The 24,575-nt window shown below is 43.0% G+C and overlaps 2 protein-coding genes across 5 annotated transcripts; one reads left to right on the forward strand and one right to left on the reverse strand.

The window, feature by feature from the left end:
- Nucleotides 1–745: 745 nt before the first annotated feature.
- Ska3 (spindle and kinetochore associated complex subunit 3) lies at nucleotides 746–20,479 on the reverse strand. 3 transcript variants are annotated; one of them, XR_383169.4, is made up of 9 exons: nucleotides 20,198–20,479; nucleotides 17,089–17,150; nucleotides 16,224–16,389; nucleotides 14,342–14,750; nucleotides 10,833–10,939; nucleotides 5,768–5,853; nucleotides 4,131–4,243; nucleotides 2,163–2,266; nucleotides 746–1,719 (listed from the first exon to the last, which is right to left on the reverse strand). XR_383169.4 is itself a non-coding variant. In NM_198605.3 (9 exons), exons 1-8 carry the CDS (start codon nucleotides 20,298–20,300, stop codon nucleotides 2,165–2,167), a joined length of 1,236 nt encoding a protein of 411 aa, NP_941007.1. In that variant the 5' UTR covers nucleotides 20,301–20,351; the 3' UTR covers nucleotides 749–1,719; nucleotides 2,163–2,164. The 3 variants fall into 3 exon arrangements, 2 of the variants coding, with proteins under 2 accessions (XP_006518922.3, NP_941007.1); NM_198605.3 differs by having other exon boundaries at nucleotides 749–1,719; nucleotides 4,131–4,331; nucleotides 20,198–20,351; XM_006518859.4 differs by lacking the exon at nucleotides 4,131–4,243.
- On the forward strand, nucleotides 20,416–23,275 carry Mrpl57 (mitochondrial ribosomal protein L57). 2 transcript variants are annotated; one of them, XM_006519478.1, is made up of 2 exons: nucleotides 20,416–20,501; nucleotides 20,697–23,275. In XM_006519478.1, exon 2 carries the CDS (start codon nucleotides 20,705–20,707, stop codon nucleotides 21,011–21,013), a length of 309 nt encoding a protein of 102 aa, XP_006519541.1. In that variant the 5' UTR covers nucleotides 20,416–20,501; nucleotides 20,697–20,704; the 3' UTR covers nucleotides 21,014–23,275. The 2 variants fall into 2 exon arrangements, with proteins under 2 accessions (XP_006519541.1, NP_080677.1); NM_026401.2 differs by having other exon boundaries at nucleotides 20,427–20,510; nucleotides 20,697–22,933.
- The last annotated feature ends 1,300 nt before the right edge of the window (nucleotides 23,276–24,575 follow it).

Here is a 24,575-nt window from a genome sequence, read left to right on the forward strand (position 1 = left end):
GAAATATCTAGGCAGAGCAGCCAGTGTTAAGATCCAAGGCAGGATGCTGAAGACTGGTGTGGCTAAACTGCACATTGCAGGAGAGCAGTCACCTAGGCCTCAGTAAAGACAGATCTCATTTAATAAGACCAGTGGGGAAATTCCCCAGAAGGACCACAGTGAGCTAGAAGTATCATCACCATTCTAAGTGACAAAGCTGAGGGTGAAGGCCAGGGAAACGAACCTTGTATAGCGACTTTGCCTCTGCCCTAAAAGGGCTGCCTGGAGCTAGCTACTCCCTACCTCTTCTGTCCTTTCTTCAGTCCATCCCAAACTTCATGTCTAAAATTAACATCATCTTTGGCAAACTGAACAGTAAAACGAAGTCTCTGAATTCTCAGCAGCCATGAAACGTTAGCCCTTTGTATACTAGTCTCCTTCTCAATATTTCCTAGAACACTCTCTTCTTCCCTGGATCCTTAAAAATTATTAGATTTATCCACTGTACTTTATGTGTGTTTTGTGCCCATGGAAGTCAGAAGAGGGCATCAGATCCCTTGCAACTGGAGTTATAGATAGTTGTAAACCACCACGTAGGTACCCGGAATCAAAACTGGGCTCTCTGCAAGAGCAAGTGCTTTTAACCCCTGAGCCATCTCCCCAGACCCTCTCTCTACAACAGCAGAACCATTCAGCTATGGGGACTCTTCACTACAAATGCCATGTAGTAAGGGCTGAAAGAAATTTCAGAGTTGGCAACATAAAAGGTGGGCTACTCAGAAAATCATTTATTTTACATTATGTACAATAACAACAACAACAAAAAATACAAGCACTTATTAGTATTATCCTGGAATTTTTCCACTTGATTTTTTTTTAAACAGAATTATTTATGTAGATGAGTACATTGTAGCGGTCTTTAGACACGCCAGAAGAGGGCAACGGATCCCATTACAGATGGTTGTTACCACCATGTGGTTGCTGGGAATTGAACTCAGGACCTCTGGAAGAACAGTCAGTGCTCTTAACCACTGAGCCATCTCTCTAGCTCTCCACTTGATTTTCAATGCACAATTAGAATAATCTTTATGCCACACAAAATTTCCTAAAGCTGCCAGACGGTGGTGGTACACATCTTTAATTTCTACTCAAGAGGCAGAGACAGGAGGATCTAGCCTGGTCTACAGAGTAAGTTTCAGGACTGCCACAGCTACACAGAGAAACCCTGTATTGGGAGAAAGAAATTCCCAAAACTAGTCAGTCAACTGGTATTTGCCAATTATTTCTCAAAATTGTAGCTGGACTCTTCAGAACACCAGCTCCTCATTCCCTACCTGGCTGCAGCACAAAGCTCTCCCAAGTAGCACTGTCATGAACTTGGAGAATTACTTTCTAACTGTTCTTGGATCAGAAGGATCTTGGGCTCAAAGGCCATTAGATAGTTCCAGAATCAAGACGTTCCCAAGGCTTCTGGCTCAGAGTAGGTGTTCAGAATCTTCCAGGTAGAATCGGGATCTGCTGGGTGGTCAAGCTGGAAAGGCCACCACAGTGCGGTGAAACGGAAACATTCCCGTAAGAATGAAATAAGAGAGACTGGGAGAAAGAAGACTGACTGCCAGCAGGAGCCCTCTCTCCACTTCTACTGGTCTGTGCTAACCAGTTATAATCCTGAGAACCTTAGTCCAGCTCACTTTCCTGTTCTGTCTAGCTTCTGTATTGGATGTATCCACTGTAGAATTCCTACAAACAGAAACAAAATCAAGTAAGGACAATTAAGAGACATCAGAACAGAAGGCAACATCGTAGCTAAGTATTTTATACTTTACACACCCACACACTATAAAAGAAAAAAAGCTATGTGGCGACATTTGCCAAAGCAGGCAGGCAGATCTCTGTGATTTTAGGCCAGCCTGGTCTATGTAGCAAGTTCCAGGCCAGCCAAAGTTATACACTAAGACTACTTCAAGAACTGATAATGAAAGTTAAATTTCAAATGGAGGGTGTTAGGAGTGGTGGGTTCATTATTGCACAAGCAGACTTATAATTATCTGGGAATGTGGGATCCCAGGGTCGGTTTATGGCACTGTGAAGGGAATGGGACCTGGCCACCACTCTCACCCTACTTGTCAAATGTCTTGGGTAACCCAGGCACGGGCACAGTCTGCGGGTGTGTTCTTACTCACCGTTACCAGTTTTCCTTGTTGGCAGCGCCTCGGGTGCCCTTCCTCCGTGGCATCACTTTAACATCCAAGGGAGAAGCTAGGTTTGAGCTGTGCTTTGTTATCATCTAAAACAAAACACATTTCTTTTTATCAGGTCATGTCAATGACAAATAGGCAAGGTGTTAGAAACATTCAAGAAAAGCCATGAACTTAAGGGTTACTTACAATACTTAAAAACAAAACAAAACAAAACAAGCTGGGCATGGTGGCGCACGCCTTTAATCCCAGCACTCGGGAGGCAGAGGCAGGCGGATTTCTGAGTTTGAGGCCAGCCTGGTCTACAGAGTGAGTTCCAGGACAGCCAGGGTTATACAGAGAAACCCTGTCTCGAAAAAACAAAAAAACAAAAACAAACAACAGCAATTCACACAGACATTGAATAGTAAAAAAAATATATAAGATTTTAACTTCATATGGAAGTTTGATGTCTAAAGTCTAAAGACACATTTACTGAAGTTAATGGAAATATCCCGAGAGCCATGTTAAGTCTTGATGAGGATGAAAAAAAAAAAAAAAAAAAAAGACAGGAAGACTCCCCAATGCACTGAAGAGAATATATGCAGCAGCTGTGAGTCTGTGCACTGTAGACAGCAAGTGAGCACCCTCATGGACGGGGAGGCTCACAGGCCCCAGCTCTTCCTTGGGAACCGAGACACAGTGAATGAGAGTGAAGCCCTGACGCCAGTGGCATAGCCACTCATAAACAAGCCCTCAGTCATGCTCATCTCTCCTTCAGAGTCTCTCTCAACATAAAGACAGAGGGCGCTGTTGGGAAGGGGAAGGAGATCTGCAATAGCGAAACAAGAGAAGGAAATGGGTGTTTGCATATATCTGTAAACATGAATATATTATGTACATATATGAAAATGTCACCATGAAAACCATTACCATGTATAATAATAATAATAACACATTACCATGTATAATAAACTTACACAATTAAAACATGGAAAGGAAAAACTGGAAGGAGCACACTGAGTGTAAGGTGTCCCTGGGACTGGGCAGGTGACAAAGTGGCCAAGTGCTTCTATACCATACACAAGCCCCAGTGTTTCACCCCTAAAAAGAAGCAACCACTAAGACAAAGACAAGGTTTCCGTACCCTCATAGGAAGAAGCCCTCCAGCAGGAAGTAGTAACCCCCACATGTGCTCATAAATCAGGTGGCTCCTTACCTACTTTCTCCTCTAAGAAAGCAAGCAGTCAGGTGGTGGGACTGGAGATAGCAGTTAAGCTCTTACAGAGGACCAGAGTTCAGTTCCCAGCTCCGACTTTGGACAGCTTACTATTGCCTCTAACGCTAGCTCTGCCTCCCTCTTCTGACTACTCAGGCACCTGCATTCAAAGGTACACACCTACACACCCACAATATACACACAATTAAAAATAGATGTCTCACAGTTTACTGCTCTCATGGCACCCCAGTCACACAGGACTTCGCTGCACCCCAGCACTAACTGCTCAACACTATAAAGCAGACTAGAGTCAGACTAGTCCTCTTGTAGTGTCTACTAGCTGGTGGTGCCATACTCCACAGTCAAATATTTTAATACTATGTGAATCAATGCTATGTGCCTGCACACTGACAGTTTGAGAAATGCAGGCACGTGTTATTAATGAGACCTTGCTATGGAGAATTATAGGGCAAAGGACACTCCCACTTTTAATTGGACGATAGCTAATATAGCAACTACAGATTAAAAACTAACAGAAACAATACACTGTAGAACAAGCTACAAGACAAAGTACCCCAGGAGAGTAATATTACTAACACCAAGTTAGAAACTTCTGACTGGTTCAGGAAAGCCTTAAGGTTTTTCTCAATACCCAAAGCATGATGGCAAATATGACAGTTTATATGCGATTGCAGTTTTCTAACACAGATATATAATTTTGAAAATATTAGGAAAAAAAAAACCTAGAAAATGACCTGGAGAATGTCTTCTGGAATCGCAGTAACTTTCGGAGGAGATGGTGTTGCAAAATTTTCACAAGAAGTAATTGCTGAAGAAGGGGGCTCTGCAAAACTCTGATAGCATTCATCTGAATTTAAAATTAACGGAACACAATCTTTAATTTCCAAATCAGTTGATGAACTATTTGGCTTTGATAGTGGATAATCTATAGATACCTACAGAATAAAAATGAATCATTAAATTATGGTAAGAAAATAATAATGTTATAATTTTTTTTCTTAAATTCAATTAGTTCTGTTGGGAGTCTACTAAGGCAGACCCTGAATGATCCCATCTTCCTGACTGAATGCTCCCCAAATCAAGAAAACCATATGCAGAAGACAACCTTCTATCTTCACTACTAATCTAAGTTAACTGGAACAACTCAATAGAACAGAGGCTGAGCTCCAAAGATGGACAGACAGACTCCCCACCCCACCTCAGCAGCACAAGCCTGAGTCAGGAGAGCTGGACTGAGGGACCAGGTATCTGAGGCCTAAGGAAGATTAGTGCTTTCAACTTAATGAACTTTACCAAACTTGGGTGATCTCTACAATGGGAAGTTTCAAACCAGTGCAGATTTTAGGTGCTAAGGTAGAGAGTACAGGAGCAATGGGAGGAAAGGCTAGCCTGGCTAGGCATGAAAGCCAGCTCAGAACGGAACATTCGTGCACACTGTCTGCACACATGCACGCTCCATCCCACATCCAAGGTAGGCTGAGCGTCCATTAACTCGTGCTAAGTCTCAAGTTAATGAAGACAGCAGAGTTAGGAATATCTCATCAACAGGGTGCCTTCCACAGGAACAGAAACACGACAAGTGGGTGTGTGGTGTGTGCAGGAGGGTGAGGAGGTCACACTCAATCCTCAGCTAAGGAGCAAGGGCAAGGTCACTGGTGAGCTACATGAGACCTTTCTCTCAAAAACAACATAGCAAACACACACACACACACAGCACCAAAAGATGTAAATTAACTGAAAATGGCCAGCATGTGCAGTGGCCACCCTGTTAATATGACGCAGTTGACCTACAGCTGCACTGTACCAGTATTTTTAGCCACAGCTCAGGGAGACTAAGCCACATTTTATGAGCTTAAAAACTTTATCTGAATAGTGGCTGCCATACCAAATACTAAAAACAACAGAACATTCCCACCAATATCAACAGTCTGTTCCCTGGAGAGAACCAGTTTGACCTGTTTCTATTCATTCTTTCTTCTTAGATCATATGTTTGTGTAATCCTTTATCTTTAAGCGTCACACTTCTTGAAAATCATTTCTTTTCAGTCTTCTGATTTAGACTATGACAAGATTCATGGCCTCAGCTCTCAGATGTGCTTCATACATTCATTCTGTTGCTTTGTCATTAGCCAGTCACATTGGTTCCATGCTTCCACACTCCTCTCTACACTGTTACAGATCTGCACCAATTTGCTTTCAACAAATTTAGATATCTGAGAAAGATACTGGCTCCTTATTTCCGGTGCTAGACTACCTCCCAGCAGTGCCCTGCCCACGCATCCCTAAGAGTGGCCCTGGGCTGACTTGTTACCCACACTGTGTCCAGAAGTAAAGTCATAAGCAGAAGATATGCGCTTTAGTGGAATTTTACCAAATCTGTTCTGTCCATTGTAGAAGGAATTTTCAAACCAGGAGTGCAGAATTTAGGTGGCAATGGTGAACTTACGTATTCCACATCTAGAAGACATAAAATAGGCATGAAAATTAAGTTGAAATTAGTATTTCAACTTTTTTTTAAAGACTTATTTATTTTATTTATGTGAGTACACTGTTGCTGTTTTCAGACACACCAGAAGAGGGCATCGGATCCCATTACAGATGGTTGTGAGCCACCATGTGGTTGCTGGGAACTGAACCCAGATCCTCTGGAAGAGCAGTCAGTGAGTGCTCTCAACTACTGAGCCATCTCTCCAGCCCAGGATTTCAACTGTTTAAAAAAATCATGTATATGCGTATGCTTGTGCGTGTGGGTGTGTGCACATAAGTTAGATGTGGTTGCTGGGAATGCAATCTGAGTCCAACACAACTGTGCTCCTGCAGTGTGTGCTAACCAGTGAGTGGGCCGTTTCCCCAGCCTCCAGATTCCAAATTCTAAGTTAAAAGCATTGTCAATTTAGCTTGCAAACCTTGTTACTAAAAGCTCTAGGTATGGTGTGTGGTTTGGCTGGACAAGAAAACCCATGCTGTCAAGGTCGCGCATACACTGATCATTTGCATTATGCAGGTTGCAGGATACAAGAGCAGCACACTGAGCTCAGCTGGAATACGTAACAGGGACAAACTATCTCTTAGTTTGGGGAAAAATTTAGATTGTGGATTTAACTCAGTTGTTAGGAGTGTTTGCGTAGGTCTTAGGTTCAGTTCCTACCATCAAAAAAAGAAACCAGTAAGATAACTATAAATAATTTATTTAAAGCCACGTAAAGTGGCCATGACTCAGCAGATAAAGTCACTTGCCACATAAACCTTATGTTCAATTCCCACATCAAACAATGATTCAAGAAAGTTTTCCTCTGGCTTCCACACACTATGGCAAGCACACACACATACCCGCATACAAACATCATATGGAATACACACACACACACAAAATAAATAAACATTATAAAAATGTAACATAAACAAGCAAGCAAACGTCAATTGTTGTGGTGTTTGCCTCACATGCACAAAGCCCCGAGTTCAAACCCCACCAGTACAGAAAGCTTGGTGTGGCGGTGAACTTGAGAGATGGAGTAGTAGGAGGAGGAGGGTCAGAAAGGGTGAAGCCAGGGCTGAAGAGGTAGTTAGTTCAGTGGTTAAGAGCACTTGCTGCTCAGGTAGAGGTTCTAGGCTTGCTTCCCAGCACCCACATGACAGCTCACAACCAACCATCTGTCGCATGAGCTCCAGGATTTCAGTGTCCCCTTCTGCCCTTGGTGGGTGCTACATACACATGGTGCACAGGCATACACATGCCGGCCCAACATACACAAAAAGTAAAAATAAGTAACTCTTTTCTAAAAAAGTATTTTAATATGTCACAGTGGTTCACACCTTTGACCCCAGGACTCAGGTTGAGGCAAGAGGACTGCTGTGAGTTTAAGACTCAAGGTAAGACACTGCTAAAACAATACTTTCTCCTGTATCGTTTTGGGTGAGTGACTGGTGGGTACACAGGTGTCTTAGTGCACATGACTATGCAGGCTAGAGGAGCAAGTCTTGCCAACTGCACTCCATCTTGCTTTTGTTTCCTTCAAGACACTATTTCTTTAGAGTGTAGCCCTGGACTGTCATAGAACACACTCTGTAGATCAGGCTGGCCTTGAACTCAGAGATCCACCTGCCTTTTCCCCGAGGCTGGGATTACAGGTGTGAACCATCCAGCTTCTACTTTTGTTTTTTGAAGCTCACAGATTTGGCTAGGATGTCAAGCCAATGAGCTTTGGGGTTCATCTACCTCCCCAAGTGCTGGTGTTAACATGCAGATATCACACCTGGATTTTCCTTCTCTCTTCTCCTTTCCCTCTCCCCCTCCCCCCTCTCTGGTTTTCTGAGACAGGGTTCCATGCATGGATCTTTATGGAAATTTTGGGGCCTAAACCCTATTCAGTCCTTCTGTTCGTGTGGCAAGTGATTTGCCAACTAAGTTTCTCCCCAGCCATACTTTAAAAAACAAAAAACAACCAAAACTTGACTTTATAGGGAATTGACTTCTGAATATGACATAAGGGCATGATCCAATCACATTTAAAAAATGTGTAAAGGTTTGCCTTTATTTTATATGTATGGGTATTTTGTTTGCATATATGTCTGTGCATGTTTGTGCTTATGGAGGTCAGGAAAGGACATCAGAGCCCCTGGAATTAAAGTTATACGTGGTTTTGAGCACCATTGTTGCTATCAATCAACCCTGGGAGAACAGGTACTGTTGGATAGTTAATAACCCTATTAGTTCTTATTATGACCTCACCAGCACCCCAATAATCGAGACAGTCCTAAGATTTATTTAATTAGCCTTAGTACAATTACTGGCCATCACCCCTAAACTATTTCTGTGATAGACTGGCTATTTCCCAGGTGTGTTCCCCAAGTTACTTGCCAATAGTCATCCTGTCCGTGCTGGACTGGCTTCAGGCCATTTCCTGGTTCTCCATCTTCCCTCCGCCCTGCCTTTAGCCGAGTGGTCCCGCCTACCTCCATTCTCCCCAGTAACTGCTGCCAGCCATTTTTATTTAACCAGGCAGAACATATAGGCAAGCAAAGGTTCTACAACATCATCTGGTGTATGAGAGAATATGCTCCTCGGGGCTGCAGTCAGATCTTGGGGCCAGTATTTAGCATTTGACTACACCGACCAAACCAGCAAATAGCTAGTACTCTTAACTGCTGAGTTATCTCTGCGGCCCTAACTTCATTTTTCTTAAAGTAGTATCTGGGGAGCCGGGAAGATAGCTCAGTGGTTAGGACACTTGCTGCTCTTCCAGAAGACTAGGGTTCAATTCCTCAGTGCCCACACAGCAGTTTACAAGTACCTGCAACTCAAGTTCCAGGGGACTCAACACCCTCTTCGGGCCTCTGAAGGTGCCAGATATGCATTTACTTGGTGCACAGAATACATGCAGACAAAATACCCATATGCATTTTTTAAAAATTAAAAAAAAAAACAAAAAACAAAAACCAAAGCACGTTGGCAGGCAGCTCTTCTGTTACTGCCCTGCCCAGTGTTTTCCTTTTAATACAGTACTGAACCTGTTTTCCTTCTTTCACCAACTGCTATTTCTTTAATACAGTCATGCTCTTCCTTACAGAACTATAAGCTACTGTGAGTATGAGCCAGCTACATTTCTAAACTTGCTTGTACCAGCAGTGCTTATAAATGTAATAACACATCATTCAATTAACACTTCAAAAAAAAATAAGTACAAAACTTTGGAAAGATATGATAAAGACAGTTTTGAACATCTGTCAATGAAGAGGAGCGCTCACAGATTTGCAAAAATTAAAAAGTAAACAGGTTCTGAAGATATGGCTCGATGGCTAAGAGCACCGGCTGTTCTTCCAGACTTGAATTCAGTTCCCCAGCACCCACACGGTAGTCCAGAGGATCTAACTTCTCTTAGCACTGCCACAGGCTCTAGGGGCACACGCGGTACACTCATAGACAAAAAAACATTCTGTCTGTCCCTGTCTGTCTGTCTCTCTATATATAAATATATATATATATAAATAAATTTTTTGGGGGGTGTGGAATGTTATGGTTTCTGAGACAATCTCAAAGTAGCCCACGCTGACCTCAGACTTGGCCGTTCCTCCCTAGTGAGGGAATCACCGGCGTGCCTCACCAAACCTGGTAAAATGAGCTTGCCCAGTCAGAGAAGAGCCTGCTCTGCAAGCATGAGGACCTGAGTTCAGATCTCTAGCACCAATGTGCAAAGCTGGACATGGCAATATGTGCTTGCAACTCCAGTGCTGGGGGGGGTGGGGTGGGGGGGCAGGCACATTCCTGAAGCTCACTGGCCAGTCAGCCTAGCCAAACTAATAGGCTCCAGATTTGATGAGATAACCTGTTTCAGAAACCAAGGTGATGAACAACCGAGGGAGATGCTCTAGTCATCCTCTGGCCTCCACACAAGCCCACATGAACACGTCCAACCACAGTAGGTTAAAATGTGGAGAACAAAAACCTGACACACACTGCACACAATCACAGTAATACTGAACGCCTACTGGGGCTGGACAGATGGCTCAGCTGCTCTTGCAGAGGACCCAGTTCCAGTTCCCAGCACCCACACGGTGGCTCACAACTGCCTATAATTCCAGTTCCAATGCCCTCTGCTGGTCCCCAAGGGTACAAGGCACATAAACATGAAAGAAAGAAGGAAAGGAAAGGAAAGGAAAGAAAAGAAAGGAAAGAACTATTATAAAAATCTATCTGGGGCTGATGAGATGGCTCAGCAGGCAAGACTGCTCTTCTGAAGGTCCTGAGTTCAAATCCCAGCAACCACATGGTGGCTCACAACCACCCATAATGAGATCTGACATCCTCTCCTAGTGCGTCTGAAGACAACTACAGTGTACTTATGTATAATAATGAATCTTTGAGCCGGAGCAAGCAGGTCAAACTGAGCGACAGAGGTCCTAAGTACAATCCCCAACAACCACATGAAGGCTAACAACCATCTGTACAGATACGGTGTACTCATATGCATGAAAATAAATAAATCTTTTTTAAAAAAATCTGTCTTCTATGAAGTCAAGCTAAACCTAAATGGAATGGCAGCAAATAAAACGAGTACTACGTGTTGCTGTAATTTCCAACTCCAATAAGCCCATATAAAAACACACAACCCAGTTATTATGGTTATAAGCCATATGCCTCGATTGGGCAGACCTAGCACTGAATGTACTTAGTCCCCAGCTAAGACCCCTTGCTGCTTGTGACTTACTTCTCCAGGCCACACACAGGTTAAAATGGGGAGAAGGTTCATTCATTCGCGATCGCCCAGGAGGCGACTCCTCTTGAGGAGGCAGAATTAACATCAGAATACAAACAGCATCAGGACAGCCCACCACACTACACACTAAAAAGATGCAGAAAGCTATCAAAAACTAGAGAATCATTGCTTACAAAAGTAATTAGGAAAGAGTACAACGGAGAAGCTAAACATTAAACTCACCGTTTTCTTCCATCTGCTGGATTATGGGACCAGGAATGGCAAAAGAATTATCACTGGTCACAGGCCCAGTTCCTATGGCTTCTCCACTGACACCACTCAAAAGGGAACTGAAAAGTCACAAGAGTTAACATTCAACCTTTGTAGAAAAACTTCATCTCACTTATTTCAGTCTGGAGTAGCTCAGTTTGGTTTATGAAATAAGGACCAATGGAAGCCATCATTAAAATAATTAAAAAGATAGATTTAAAACTATTATCTTTTACTTTAAATATTTAAAGTAATATACACATTCACTTTGAATATTCAAATGTAAAGCACGGGTTGGAGGTACAGACATGCAATCCTAGCACTTGAGAGACAAATGATACTTGTCTTGATCACCTTGACGAGGACTAACGACCTCTTACAGTGGAATTTTGTTACCCAGCATATAAAGACAGTAAGTAGCAAAGCAAGACTTCATTAATAACCTAGTATAGAAGAATTTTTTTTATTAGTCTGATAGAAAGCAAAATTATTAGAAGTTCAATAACAAGTTGGGGGTGGAGAGCTGGCCCAGTGAGATCACTGGCTGCTCTTCCAGAGGAGCAGGGTTCAATTCCCAGCAGCCACCTCTAACTCTAACCCCAGGGAATTTCAAGCTCTCTCTGCCTCACAGGTCCAAGGTGCACAAGACACAGATCCAGGCAAAACACCCAAACACACAAAATAAAATGAAAACTTTAAAAACCTGTCATTATTTTGGAGTAAAAAGACTGAGTCTGTCATTTTATTAAGACAGATTTGCTCAGTTGTGGAGACACAGAAGAAAACACTGCATGCAGTGTGGGTTCTACCACTCCTTACATTCTCTAAGGAAATCAATAGCTCACGCTTTACTGATGAAATTAGTGATTCAAGAGATTTAAGTCGGGCGTGGTGGTGCACGCCTTTAATCTGAGCACTCGGGAGGCAGAGGCAGGCAGATTTCTGAGTTCGAGGCCAGCCTGGTCTACAAAGTGAGTTCCAGGACAGCCAGGGCTACACAGAGAAACCCTGTCTCGAAGAAACAAAAAAAAAAGAAACAAAAAAAAAGAGAGATTTAAAATCGGGGGTGGGGGTGGGGGGAAATACAGGACATTCGGGATAGCATTTGAAATGTAAATGAAGAAAATATCTAATAAAAAAATCGGAAAAAAAAAAAGGATTTACAATATGAAGTAGCTGAAATCTTTCTAAGAGTTGCCTGGAGAGATGGCTCAGAGTCTCCTGCCCTTCCAGAAGACCCCACTTTGGCTCCTGGCACAGTCATCAGGGGCAGCTCATCTTACTCCAGTCTCAGAGGCTAGGAGTAAAAATAAGAAGTGACGAAGGCAATGGTGGTGCACACCTTTGCTCTCAGCATTCTGAAGCAGGGGCAGGGCAACCTGAGCTCAGGTCATCCAGGACATGTTAGAGAGACTCAAACAAACAAACAAACAAAATCAACAACAAAAACTGACAAACACAAACCCCCAAGTTTTGTGGGCTCAGATGCCAGGAAAGGGGAACTCCCTCATTTACTGCTGGTGGGAGTGCAAGCAGGTGCTGCCACTATGAAAATCAAGTGTGGGTGGTCTGTATAAAGCTGGGGGTGTAAAGCTAGAAATAGCTCTTCCATATCACTCAGCCCCACTACTCCTGTGAGTTTCCTACTACAGAGATATCTGCTCAGCTATCTTCACCGCTGCTTTCTTCAGGACAACCTGGAGATGGAAGTAGCCTACGTGCTCATCAGCTGGTAACAGATTTGAAATGCGGTGCACTTACACAGCGGGTCATTATTCACCTGATAAAAATGAAATTAGGACATTTGCAGGGAAATGGATGGAGCTGTAAGCCATCGTTCTGAATGAGGCAACCCAGACCCTGAAATGTAAACATGTCTCCTCTTGTATGTGGAAAATGCAGGGGCACCTGCTAAGGGGACATGAGAAGTAGCTTTTAAGGACAGCAGAAACAGCATTGGGGCGGGGGGGAATAATAGAATAAGAAGGATAAAGTGGTGTGAGGGATGTGAGATGAGATAAAGGCAGGATAAGGCAAACTAACACTAAAGATCTTTGAAAAAGTCATGGAGACTTCCTACTGTAGACACTTCCTAATACATACACACGTACAGAAAGTTTAAAAGGAGTTATCCTCTATCAGGGACACTGGTCATGACCCCTGAGACACCATAGGCTATCAGATAAAAAAACAAAACAAAAACCCAGTACCTGGAATAGGTTACCTTTTGGAGCTATTTGTTAGTGAGGCTCATAGACTCCCACACATTACAGACAAGATATACCCACTGGAGTTTCAGAAATAAAACACTTTCTAACTGAAATTATGGCCTAATATCAAGGTAAAACAGATGCATAAAACTACTATTGGGGACAATAACCTGTGGCTAGATGGATCTTAGGAGGAAAACCTACTTTTATTAATTCTGCTCCATGGACAGAGTACTAAACTGAGGCTCAGTGACATTGCCATGCCACAGATTAGTGGACATGGACATACCCACCCTTTCTTTTTTGAGACAGGTTCTCTCTCTGTAGCCCTGGCTGTCCTGGAATTTGATATGTAGACCAGGCTGGCCTCAAACTTGGATATATGCCTCTTGAGTGCTGGATTAAAAAAAGCCAGCACCACCATACCCAGTCTGATATTCAGAGAAGCTTCAGGTTTTTTTGTTTTTGTTTTTATTTTAGTTCTTTGAGATAGGGTCTCTCTACATAGCCTTGGCTGTCTTGAAACTTACTCTGTAGACCAGGATGGCCTTGAAATCCCACAGATCAGCCTACTTCTGCCTCCCGTCCATGAATATCCAGCTTGGAAAAGCTCCTTTTTTCAGATGAACATTAACACAGAGACACACAAGTAGCCAACATGAGGAGGATAAGAGGTCAGGGGTCATTGTGGAAGAGGCAGTAGAGGGCTACATTGCAATAGTGCTTTCCTGGTACAAGAGGGCAATTGCATATATGAACTCACAACAGTTTTGACAGAATGCACAAAATCCCAACATGCAGGAGGAAGGTTGCAAAGTCCCACCCTTAGGCGAGGAGTCACAGGCAACTGTTAACTGCTGGGAGAGGTGTGGTCCCTGGTAGGTAGACTATGCGCCAGCACTATGCAGGAAGCACAAATCAGACTCCATGGGTTATTTAAAAAAAAAAAAAAAAAGCCATGAATTGGGGGAGGGTGATGCTAGAGGAATTAGGGGACTATAAAAAAAAAAAAACACTGTATAAAGTTTTCAAAGAATTAACAAACATATTTCCAAGGGGCTGGATAGCTAGCTCAGCAGTTAGCATCACATACTACTCCTGTAGGACCTGAGCTTGGTTCCCAGCATCCATACTCAGGGAGCTCACAAATGCCTGCACCTCCAGTCCCAAGGGCATCCAGTGGCTCTGCACTCACCAGCACACACCCACACATGGAATTAAAAAATCATAAAAATAAACCTTAAAAAAAAATAAAACCCTCGAGTTACTAACCTTTTAATGTTCTTCATATTTTTAAGTCCCATTGTGTAATCTTCATTTAAACACATAGTATGTTCAGATATACCAAAGTGTTCTAATTTAGGAGTTTCACACTCAAAATCATCCATCCTTAGAGCACACCGCGGGGTCTTCAGCACTTGAACAGAGGGGTCTTTGGCAGGAGGGGTCTCAGCTACACGTTCTTCTTTGAGGCTGGCAGCTGTCTGGGGAGGGTTGGCTGGGACTTGGGAAATTATGTACCGCTGAAGTCCAAAGTCTGAGAGCTGTGGGCTTCGCAGAGGCTCTTCAGAAACAGAACCGCTCGGAACACAGGGATCAGACAGCTCCTTCACACCGGCCTTTTGAATGTCTTTACACACAGCTAACTCTGGGGTGGAGTTGTTCACTCTGTGCTCACAGCCTGGGAGGAAAAGTCAAAGAGGTGAATCCTGGCTAAACATCAGACAGAATTTCTTGATTATTAAAACATCACAGAATAGTCGCCCAAAATGTTCCATGTCAGTAGATTCTCTTAAGTTTTCATTTCAACTGTCTCTTCTGAGAGTCTGACATATACATCTTATCTCCTTGTATTCTATCGAGATACTTTAAAGAAATGAAATTATTTTAAAAAATCAATACCCACAAAGATCCAATTTCTTACTTCCTCAATGTGATTTACTGATCAGTCTTAGTATTTTCTGAAAGTATTAATATGAAATTAGTATATAATCAACTGTTCTAGATTTAACACAAACTGTTAACAGTATTACTTTAATCTTTTAATTTTGTAAAAATTTACAAATACATTTGTGTGTGTGCATGTGAGAGAGAGAGAGAGACAGAGACAGAGAGAGAGACAGACAGACAGAGAGGCAGGCAGACAGTGTACACGTGGTGATATCTAATCTCTCCTTGTGGGTTCTGGAGATCACACGCAGATCGTCAGGACTGGCGACAGTTCCTTTACCCAGAGGCACCTTGCCAGTCCTAGACTTAACTGTTAAGCACTCAGGTACAGAGGGAAGGAGCAGTATTTGAATCTATGCTCCTTTTACAAGGAAATCAAATTATATTACACATTTTCTAACTTCAAAAGTAAACTGAATTCTGATATATCATGTTGACTAACATAGTTACCACACACATATATACTTATTGGATTTCATTAATGCTGTCTTACTACAATGATCATCTTCATAAAAGACCATGATACTGAAGCATATGAAAGCCAGCAGCTCAGAGGTGTGTGCAGAATGGCGGCGGCAGCAGGCAACACTGGCAACAGACAGGCCGGAAGCTGCAATGTGCTCAGCTCTAACTGGTCTTTATAGAACCCCATGAAGTGGACACATTAGTTATCCCCACCTTGCACTGAGGAGCAAGGTCAGTAATTAGGCTCCAACTAGTACCACTTTTGAACTGGTGACCCTCCTCCCTCAGAGCTAGGACTACAGCATCTCTTGCTTTATGAAGTCTCCAGGGCACAATAACCAGTCCTTTTTAAAAAAAAATTATCAATTTATATAGCTTAAACATCTTGTTCTGCAGAAGAAGAATCTGAATAAAAAAAGAAATGGAAAATTCCTGTGTGGCTCTCCAGCTACTTCCTGGCAGAGCTAACCAGGTGTGTTTTATCCATCTTGTCCGGTGACTTTACCTGCGCTTTTTCATTCTCAACAGCTCAAAAGCTCTCATCTACCACTGTGGAAGGAGAGCAAGGGAAGTTTGACCTCTTACTGCCAAGTCTTGCTACTACTGTCAGGACCAGGGGGGTGACTTCCCAGGTAGAACTGCCTGGCAGTGTGCTGAACTAGCCCCGGCTGAGCCCCCAGTTGTCTTGATCATTCTGCCTGTGTCCACACTGAGATTCGAGGGGATCAATCAACCAAACCTGAATCCTCCTTGTCACGCGCTTGGTAGCCATACTTCTGGAAAAACTCTCTTAGTTTTCTGACGTCTGCTGAGTTTTTTTCCATCAGTATTTTTGTTGCCTTTTTGAACCTTGTGCTTTCTTGGTTCTCCAATCTTGCTTCATCGAGAAGAGCATTAACATTATCCTTTCAGGAGGAAAGCAAAGATATTACACATTTTCTAACTTTCAAGTTTACTTTGTGGTGGTTATTATTATGTTTAAGTTTAAACTTAACTATGCTTGAGAGACCAAAAAGCAAAAATGCTTTCTAGTATGTAAGCCCCTAGCTTGTACAAGCTGTAGCCGTCCCCCTTCTCCCAGACACTGAAGACTATTCTTAAAAATGACTGATCTTGGAAGATCTGCCGTTCTTGCTAGATAATAGGTCCTAAGACTGTTATTTCTGCTTTTGTAATCAAGTTTGCTCACTCTGCTCAAAAAAGATGATTAGGACAACTGTTAGACATATATGTTAAATGAGGCCTTGCCGACATGCAGGAATAGCAGATGTAATCTAGGGGGTTTGCATTTATTTTATTATTGTTTGTTTGTTTGTTTGTTTGTTTTCAAGACAGGGTTTCTCTCTCGAACTCAGAAATCCGCCTGCCTCTGCCTCACCACCGCCCGGCGGTTTGCTTTCATAAACCCTGGACTAACTGCTTATCTTTGATGTACTCTCAGATGCAGCCCTGGCGCCAATCAGTTCAGGTACCAGTATCCAAATAAGCTCTTCTTATTAAAATCTTATTCTCTGTTAGGTTGGTGACCTCTGGGTGACCCTAGACCCATCCCAACTAAGGCTAGAGAAAAGTACCCACATAGAAAAAGTTTAAGTTAATAGTACCTTTAGAGTCTGGACTTCTGAATGAAGGTCATGCAAAATTCTCCCTGGAGAATCTTCAAAGTCTTCAAGCAAGGAAAAAATGTTAAATAAATACGAGGAAAACAAAACAAAACAACAACATATCAATGCAGTTTCTTAACCAGAAAAATCCTGCTGGGCAGTGGTGATGCACACCTTTAACACCAGCACTTGGAGAGGCAGAAGCATGCGGAGTTCCAGGATAGCCAGGGATACAGAGAAGCTGTCTTGAAAAACAAAAATAGAAACAAAGAATAAAAGCCTTCAAGGAACTACAGCACACATAAATTACATAACTCTCCAGGTACAGCAACCCATGCCTTTGATCCAGAAGAGGGAGGCAAAGGTAGATGGATCTGCATGGCTTCAAGGCCAGACTAGACTCTGATCAACAAGGCAAGAACTACATAGTCAACTCACCAAGATAAAGCACACCTAGCACCAAGTATAAGCACATAAACACACCATGTAGCAAATGATGCAATGGAATAAGACTTGACTCGGGCTTTACTCCACAATGTGGATGACGGTGAGAACGAGGCTAAAGGACAATATTCTAGGGCTCCTATTACAGGAAAGGTCCAGAAGAGTCAGGTCCACTGCACAGAAGTAGACACAAGGTTGCCTAAAGCCTGTAGCATGGACTGTAATAGGATTATGGGGGACAACTGTCTACTGGCAAAGAGTTGTTTTCTTTCTTAATGAATCAGAGTTTGGGTTTACTGACGATAACAGAGAAACACATGACAGGTGGCAGTGGGGCATGCTTTTAATCACAGCATTCAGGAGGCAAAGGTAGGAGGAACTCTGAATTCAAGGCCAGCCTGGTCCACAGGGTGAGTTCCAGGAGAGCCAGGGCTATACAGAAAAATTCTATCTTGAAAAACAAAAATAAAAACAACAACAAACATAAAACAAAAAGAGAGAGGAAGAGAGAGGGGGAGGGGGAGAGAGGGAGAGAAAAACAACACCCATAAAGACAGACACAAGGCTTCTGTAATAAAGTTTTGGGGAGTCTGGAAGTTATTAAACTCTAAACCCTCCTTACTAGCAGTCGCACAGCTCTGACTGTACCAATGAAACGCATTCTTTAAAAAGTTTTAGCGTATGTAAATTATCTCAAAGATAATGTATTAAGTTCATTTAGTGATTTAACACTATAGTCACTGTCTTAGGTTATCACTGCTGTGATGAAACACCACAATCAAAAGAAACTTGGGGAGAAAGGGTATGTATTTGGCTTATACTTCCACATCACTGCTCATCATCAATGGATGTCAGGCAGGAACTGATGCAGAGGCCATAAAAGGGTGCAGCTTATGAGCTCAACCTGTACGTATGGAACCATGGGCACCAGCCCAGGGATGGCACCACCCACATCACTCACTAATTAAGAGGATACTCTCCAGGCTTGTCTGCAGCCCAGCCTTATGAAGGCATTTTCTCAACTGAGGCTCCCCACTCTCAGACCATTCCAGCCTGTGCCAAATTGACATAAAATTAGTCAGAACAGTTTTGAAAGTGAAGACGCTGGCAATACTCCCTGTATTTTTTTTTTTTACTTATTAAAGAATTATTACAACATTTTCTTGTAAAACAAATAAACAAAAAGTAAATGAAGTTTGTGCAGAGGTAATGTTTTAGTGAGACTACAGACTAACAAACACTTGGTGAAAAGAACTTTTATACAGTTGAAATACTAATGAACTTTAGTATAGTATGCCGAATTAGCTCAACAACATAAACAAATAAAGCATATTTTAATTCCCTAAAATAAGAACAGTTACAAAAAAAAAGCTACAACAGTAAGTGATGTCTGTTACGAATTAAATAGAAAATACATATACTCTTTTTACTTTTCTGTATTTGAAATTTCCTACAGTACATGTTACTTTTATAGTCTCCAAAACATTTCCAAATGGAGAGTTAGTTATAAGTAAGAGGAATCTGTGTCTACGGGGTGCAATTTTTGCTTTGTTTCTGTTTTTCAAAACAGGGGTTTCCTGTATATCCCTGGATGTCCTGGAACTCGATTTGTAGATCAAGCTGGCCTCAAACTCAGAGATCTGCCAGCCTATGCCTTCTAGAGTGCTGGGATTAAAGGCAAGTGCCACTACATTCGACCTACTGGGTGCGAGACAGATTACATTTATGACATTTTATGATAATCTCAAAATCTGAACTACTTTTGCATCGATTTTTTTTCTTTTTTTTCTTTCTTTCTTTTTTTTTTTTTTTTTGGACAGGGTCTCACTAAGCCTGGTTGATTGGTCAGGTGCTAGCCTGGAACTCGCAAAAATCTACCTCCTTCAGCTTCTTGAGTGTTGGGATTCATGGCGGACGCCACTCCGTGACCTTGCAACTTTTTAAAAAAATCTCAGGCTGGGCTTGGTGGCGCACACCTTTAATCCCAGCACTCGGGAGGCAGAGGCAGGCGGATTTCCGAGTTCGAGGCCAGCCTGGTCTACAAAGTGAGGTCCAGGACAGCCAGGGCTACACAGAGAAACCCTGTCTCGAAAAAAAAAAAAAAGAAAAAAGAAAAAAGAAAAAAATCTCTAGTACAAGTTAGAAATGATGTTTAATTTTATTATTAAAAAATAAAACAAGAGGCGGGAGAGATGGCTCAGTGGCTAAGAATACTGGCTCCAATTCTGGAGGTCCTAAGTTCAATTCCCAGCAACTACAAGGTGGCTCACGACCATGTATAATGGGATCTGCTGCCCTTTTCTGTCGTGCCTGCATCCACGCAAATAGAGCATTCATATACATATATAAACAAATCTTAAAACAAACAAAAAAACAGCAGTGCCGAGTATTTGTACTTCAAATAGAGTGTTAGTGGAGAAAATGCAGATGCTTGCTTCAATAGGGGCCCATTCGAGTGAGACGAAATGACTTTACACGTACAGAAAACAGGGTTTTAGTGCGTCTTAATACAGTTGCCACTGGATGTTGTTAACAAACACCCAACCACCCGCTCGCCTGCGGCCACAAGGAGAATTTGTCCGCACAGTTTCCATCACAGATCAGCTACGCCCCTTGGACGACACCGCCCGCTGAGAACCGCACTCTCCCGCCCGCGCCCACTCACCGCTGTCCTCGCCGTCCAGCGCTCTCAGCAGCCGGGCCGTCTCGCTGTCCAGCGTGGTGGCCAGACCCCGCAGCTTACAGTGGAAACTCTGGATGGGGTTCATGCTGAGGGCCGCCGAGCCGACTGCTGACCTCCAGTCCCCTCGAACGAACGCGCTACACATTTGAATCCTGCGCAGGCGCAGAAGGCGTCTCTCGCGAGAGCGGAACTCTAGCATCAGGGCCCCAGAGAGACCGGAAGCAGCGCGCCGCCGCATCGGTCGGGGGACGCGGAGCGCCGAGGGGAGCGTGTCCCGGGCCGGTTGGTACGCGAGGTGGGTTTTCGGGGAGCCCCCACCCCCATATCCTGCAGTGTAGTCGGCTCCCGGCCACTCACTTCCGGCGAGAGGCCGAGCGTGCTCTGGATTCGGCCGCGGGATGTGGGCGCAAGCTTGGCACGCCGGTTGCTCGCTTCCCGGGTCCGGGGCTCAGCGACCGCGGCTTTCGTGTCATTTCCTCAGGAGGCACCATGTTCCTCACCGCTGTCCTCCTCCGCGGCCGCATTCCGGGCAGGCAGTGGATCGGGAAGCACCGGCGGCCGCGTACCGTGTCTTTCCAAGCGAAGGAGAGCATGATCCGTCGCCTGGAGGTGGAGGCCGAGAACCACTACTGGCTCAGCATGCCCTACATGACAGCAGAGCAGGAGTGCGGCCACGCCGCGGAGCGACGGGCCCAGGCTTTTGAAGCCATCAAGGCAGCGGCCACTTCCAAGTTCCCTAAGCATAGATACATTGCAGACCAGCTAGACCATCTCAACATCTCGAAGAAATGGTCCTAACCCTTCAAGATTATGGATACCGGACTGCTCTATCCTTACTTGGTCCTGGAGCTGAGAAAATGTAATTTATGTACCAGTGTGACCCCTTCGACCAGTATCTTATTAAAGCAAACATGATTGATTAATAGTTGTCTCATACGGAATACTTGGGACCCTACCTAGGCGTTTGTTTCACACCTGTAATCCCAACATTAAGAGGTGGAGGCAGGAAAATCTTTGCTGATGTAGTTAGTAAGACCTAGACTCAGAAGGCCAAAAGAGACTGTTTGAGGCTCCATATGTGCATAATCGGTCTATTTTCAGGGTTGTTTTTTATTTTTTCTGGCCTAAAGCTTGCAGCAGCCCTCCCTGTGCCTAGCTACTGGAATTACAGGCATGGTTCCCTGCCCTTCTGTAAAATGTGGGGTTTTTTTTTTTTTTGTTTGTCTCACTATATAGCCATAGAACTTGCTGTATAGGCTAGGCTGGCCTTGACCTCCGAGATCTACTGGCCTCTGCCTCCCAAGTGCTGTGACTAAAGGCAAGTGCCACCATACCTTGCACCTTTTAGATTTAAATGCTGTAAAACTACAAACTGATGAGTCTTAAGGCTGAGGTACTTGGCTAGAGCTTTGTTGTACAAGGGGTGTTTTCTTACTTTCTGTCTAGGATAGCCATTCTCAACCTGTTGGGCATGACCCCTTGTGGTGGTTGCAGAACCCTTTCATGAGGCTGAGTATCAGAGATTTGTATTATGATAACAGCAAAATTACAGTTGTGAAGTAACAATGAAAATAATGTTATGGTTGGAGTCACCACAACATGAGGAACTGTATTAAAGAGTGTAAGGGAGGTTGAGAACCACTGCTCTAGAATAGAGCCTGCCTTTGATTTCACAGCATTCTGTAAGTGGAAGTAGGATCTGAAGTGTTAGGTCAACTTCCATGCAAATTTGAGGCCAGCCTGAGATAGATGAGACCATTTCCCAAAAGAAGAGTGTTTTCTTTTAGAATTTGGATTCTGTGAGTGGACGTGTGAAGTAAAGATGTTTACTAGAACTGTTAACAGGAAAATTTCTGTTTGTTTGGTTTTTTGAGCTCGTCTATATTGCCCACCTTAGCCTGGAACTCCTAAATGGATACAAACAGTGCAATTTTTTTTTAAAGTTTGTTTAAAAACACCGTTTTTGGTTTTTTGTTTTTTTTTTTAATGTTGTTGGTTTGTTTTTCAAGACAGGTTTTCTCTGTGTGGCCCTAGATGTTGTCAGACTCACTCTGTAGACCAGGCTGGCCTCAAACTCATAGAGAACTGCCTTCCTCTTGCCTCTTAAGTGCTGGAATAAAGGTGTGTACCACCACCACCTGTGCACACAACTTTTTTGAGTAGGTCTGTGTAGGTTGTTGAACTTATGGACTGAATTGATCCTCCTGACCGAGTCTCCCGAGTTTCTGGGTCTACAGATGCAGAGCAACTTGGGATTTTTTTATTATTAATATATTTTTTTTGATTTTTCAAGACAGGGTTTCTCTGTATAGTATTATTTTTTTAATACAGATCTTACTGTATAGTCTTGGCCTCAAATTTAGATGGGCACCGATCTCTGTCTCCCTAGTGCTATATACTACCATACCCAATCCTTTTTAATCTTTTGAGTTGGTGATTTCATAAAGTTACCAAGAGAAAAAAGTACAAGTCCATTGTAACTATAACCAAGTAACATTTTTCCTCTAACCATATCAAAACCTAGAAATTGCTATACTCTGTAGAGCTTTGCATATGCACCCATGTTTATGTGTACAAGTCTACTTAGTTGTCATATAACCATGGTTCCATTGCTATAGCATCCTTCATTCTCTTTGTAGAAACCTGACTTCCCCACTATTGTTCATCTCTGTTTTTGGGAAGAAGGATCTGTAAGTAAAATAATTTATATTGGCTTTTTAAAAATGCATAATGTAATTTATTTCCTTTGCCATCCATTCTGGTGGTTACATTTTTCAACGATTTGAACTTCCTTTTTTTAAATGTGTAGCCCAGGCTGGCCTTGAAGTCAGTGATCCTCCTGCCTCTTCCCCTCAATTGCTGGGATTGTAAGTATGCACCACCATGCCTAGCAAACTTGCTTGTTGACTGCATTAGTGTATCATGGGCCTTTTTGTGAATCTATACAGATCCCATATTTCTATTACATGCACAATAATATAGATATGCCTGTTAACATCTATTGGTAATGGACATTTATTTTTTTTTCTCCAATAAACCTTGCTGTCAAGCATGTCAGTATACATGCATTCTTAATGACTACAGTGTGTGGAACAGTCTTAAAAGTGGTAATGAATCCTTTGTACACTGCCACTGTCAAAATGGTGTCCATTAATACTGTACCACTTTATGCTCAGCAGTAACACAGAAGATACTAGTGAATTTGTTTCTTGCTGTACTGTTTATGGTAGCAAAATTAAACAGTGAAAGAAGAATAAAGTATGATCCAGAGACTGCTGACCTACAAATAGTCACTGTCCTCCAGTGCTGGGATTATAGGAGTTTTTTCAAACTGTACTTCCAGCACACACAAAACATCTCCAAAACTTTGAAAGGGCTACATGATACAGGCATCACTTTCATTTGAAAAGGTTGAAGCCAGGCGGTGAGGGTGCACACTTAATCCCAGCACTTGGGAGGGAGAAGCAGACAGATCCCTGAGTTCAAGGCCAGCCTGGTTTACAGAGTGAGTTCCAGGACAGGCAGGGCTAGCTGTCTGCTTGCTTACCATGTGCAAAGGCCCAGGCTGGAGGCCTAGAACAGGAAAAAGACTAAACAAAAAAGCCAAGAAAAGGCTGCTGGTAGCTAGTTTACTCTATGTCCAGGCTCACTAAGAAATGATGAATCTTCCAAATACATGGCTTTTACTGCCAGTGGTCAAATGAAGTAAGTCATAAACCAAGGTTTTCTGGTTAAGTTTTTATTTTTCCCCCTTGAGACAGTCTCATTATATGGCTCAAAATGAATTTGAGCAACCCTGCATCAAGTCCCCAAGTGCTGGGGTTACAGTTGTGAGCTACCACTTCTTACTCCATGCCCATATCCCAGAGCTCACAGCAGTCTTGGTTTCCCTCACTGGCCACCCAGCATTTTGTCACCTCAGGCCTCCCTTACCAGGGAAGCTAGGGCCTATTCCTGCTGCTCATCCATTCTCGGGAAGGCACTCAATAGCTGCCATTTTCCCAAGGATGTACTTCATTTGTTTTTTTTGTTATGTAGTCCTGGCTGGAACTTACTATGTAGGCCAGGCTGGCCTTGAACTCATAAAAGTCCAGGTATTTACCTCCCAAGTGCTGGGATTAAAGGCCTGTCCACCACACCTGGGGAGTGCTCCAATTTCGACTCTACAAAATCTTTTAATGGCTTCTTGGTGTCTCGAGTGTAACAGACATAGGTCTTCCTCATTTACTGCTTTGTAAAAAGCTCTCCAAACAACTAGCTTTCTCTATCATTCCTGTATAAATTCCTTCAGGTATTGATAATTCAGAGGTTGCATCTCAGGGCTGCATTTCATCAATGCTTGTTTTTTTGTTTGTTTGTT

The sequence above is a fragment of the Mus musculus genome, chromosome 14 (assembly GCF_000001635.26).
Source record: "Mus musculus strain C57BL/6J chromosome 14, GRCm38.p6 C57BL/6J".
NCBI lineage: Eukaryota > Metazoa > Chordata > Mammalia > Rodentia > Muridae > Mus > Mus musculus.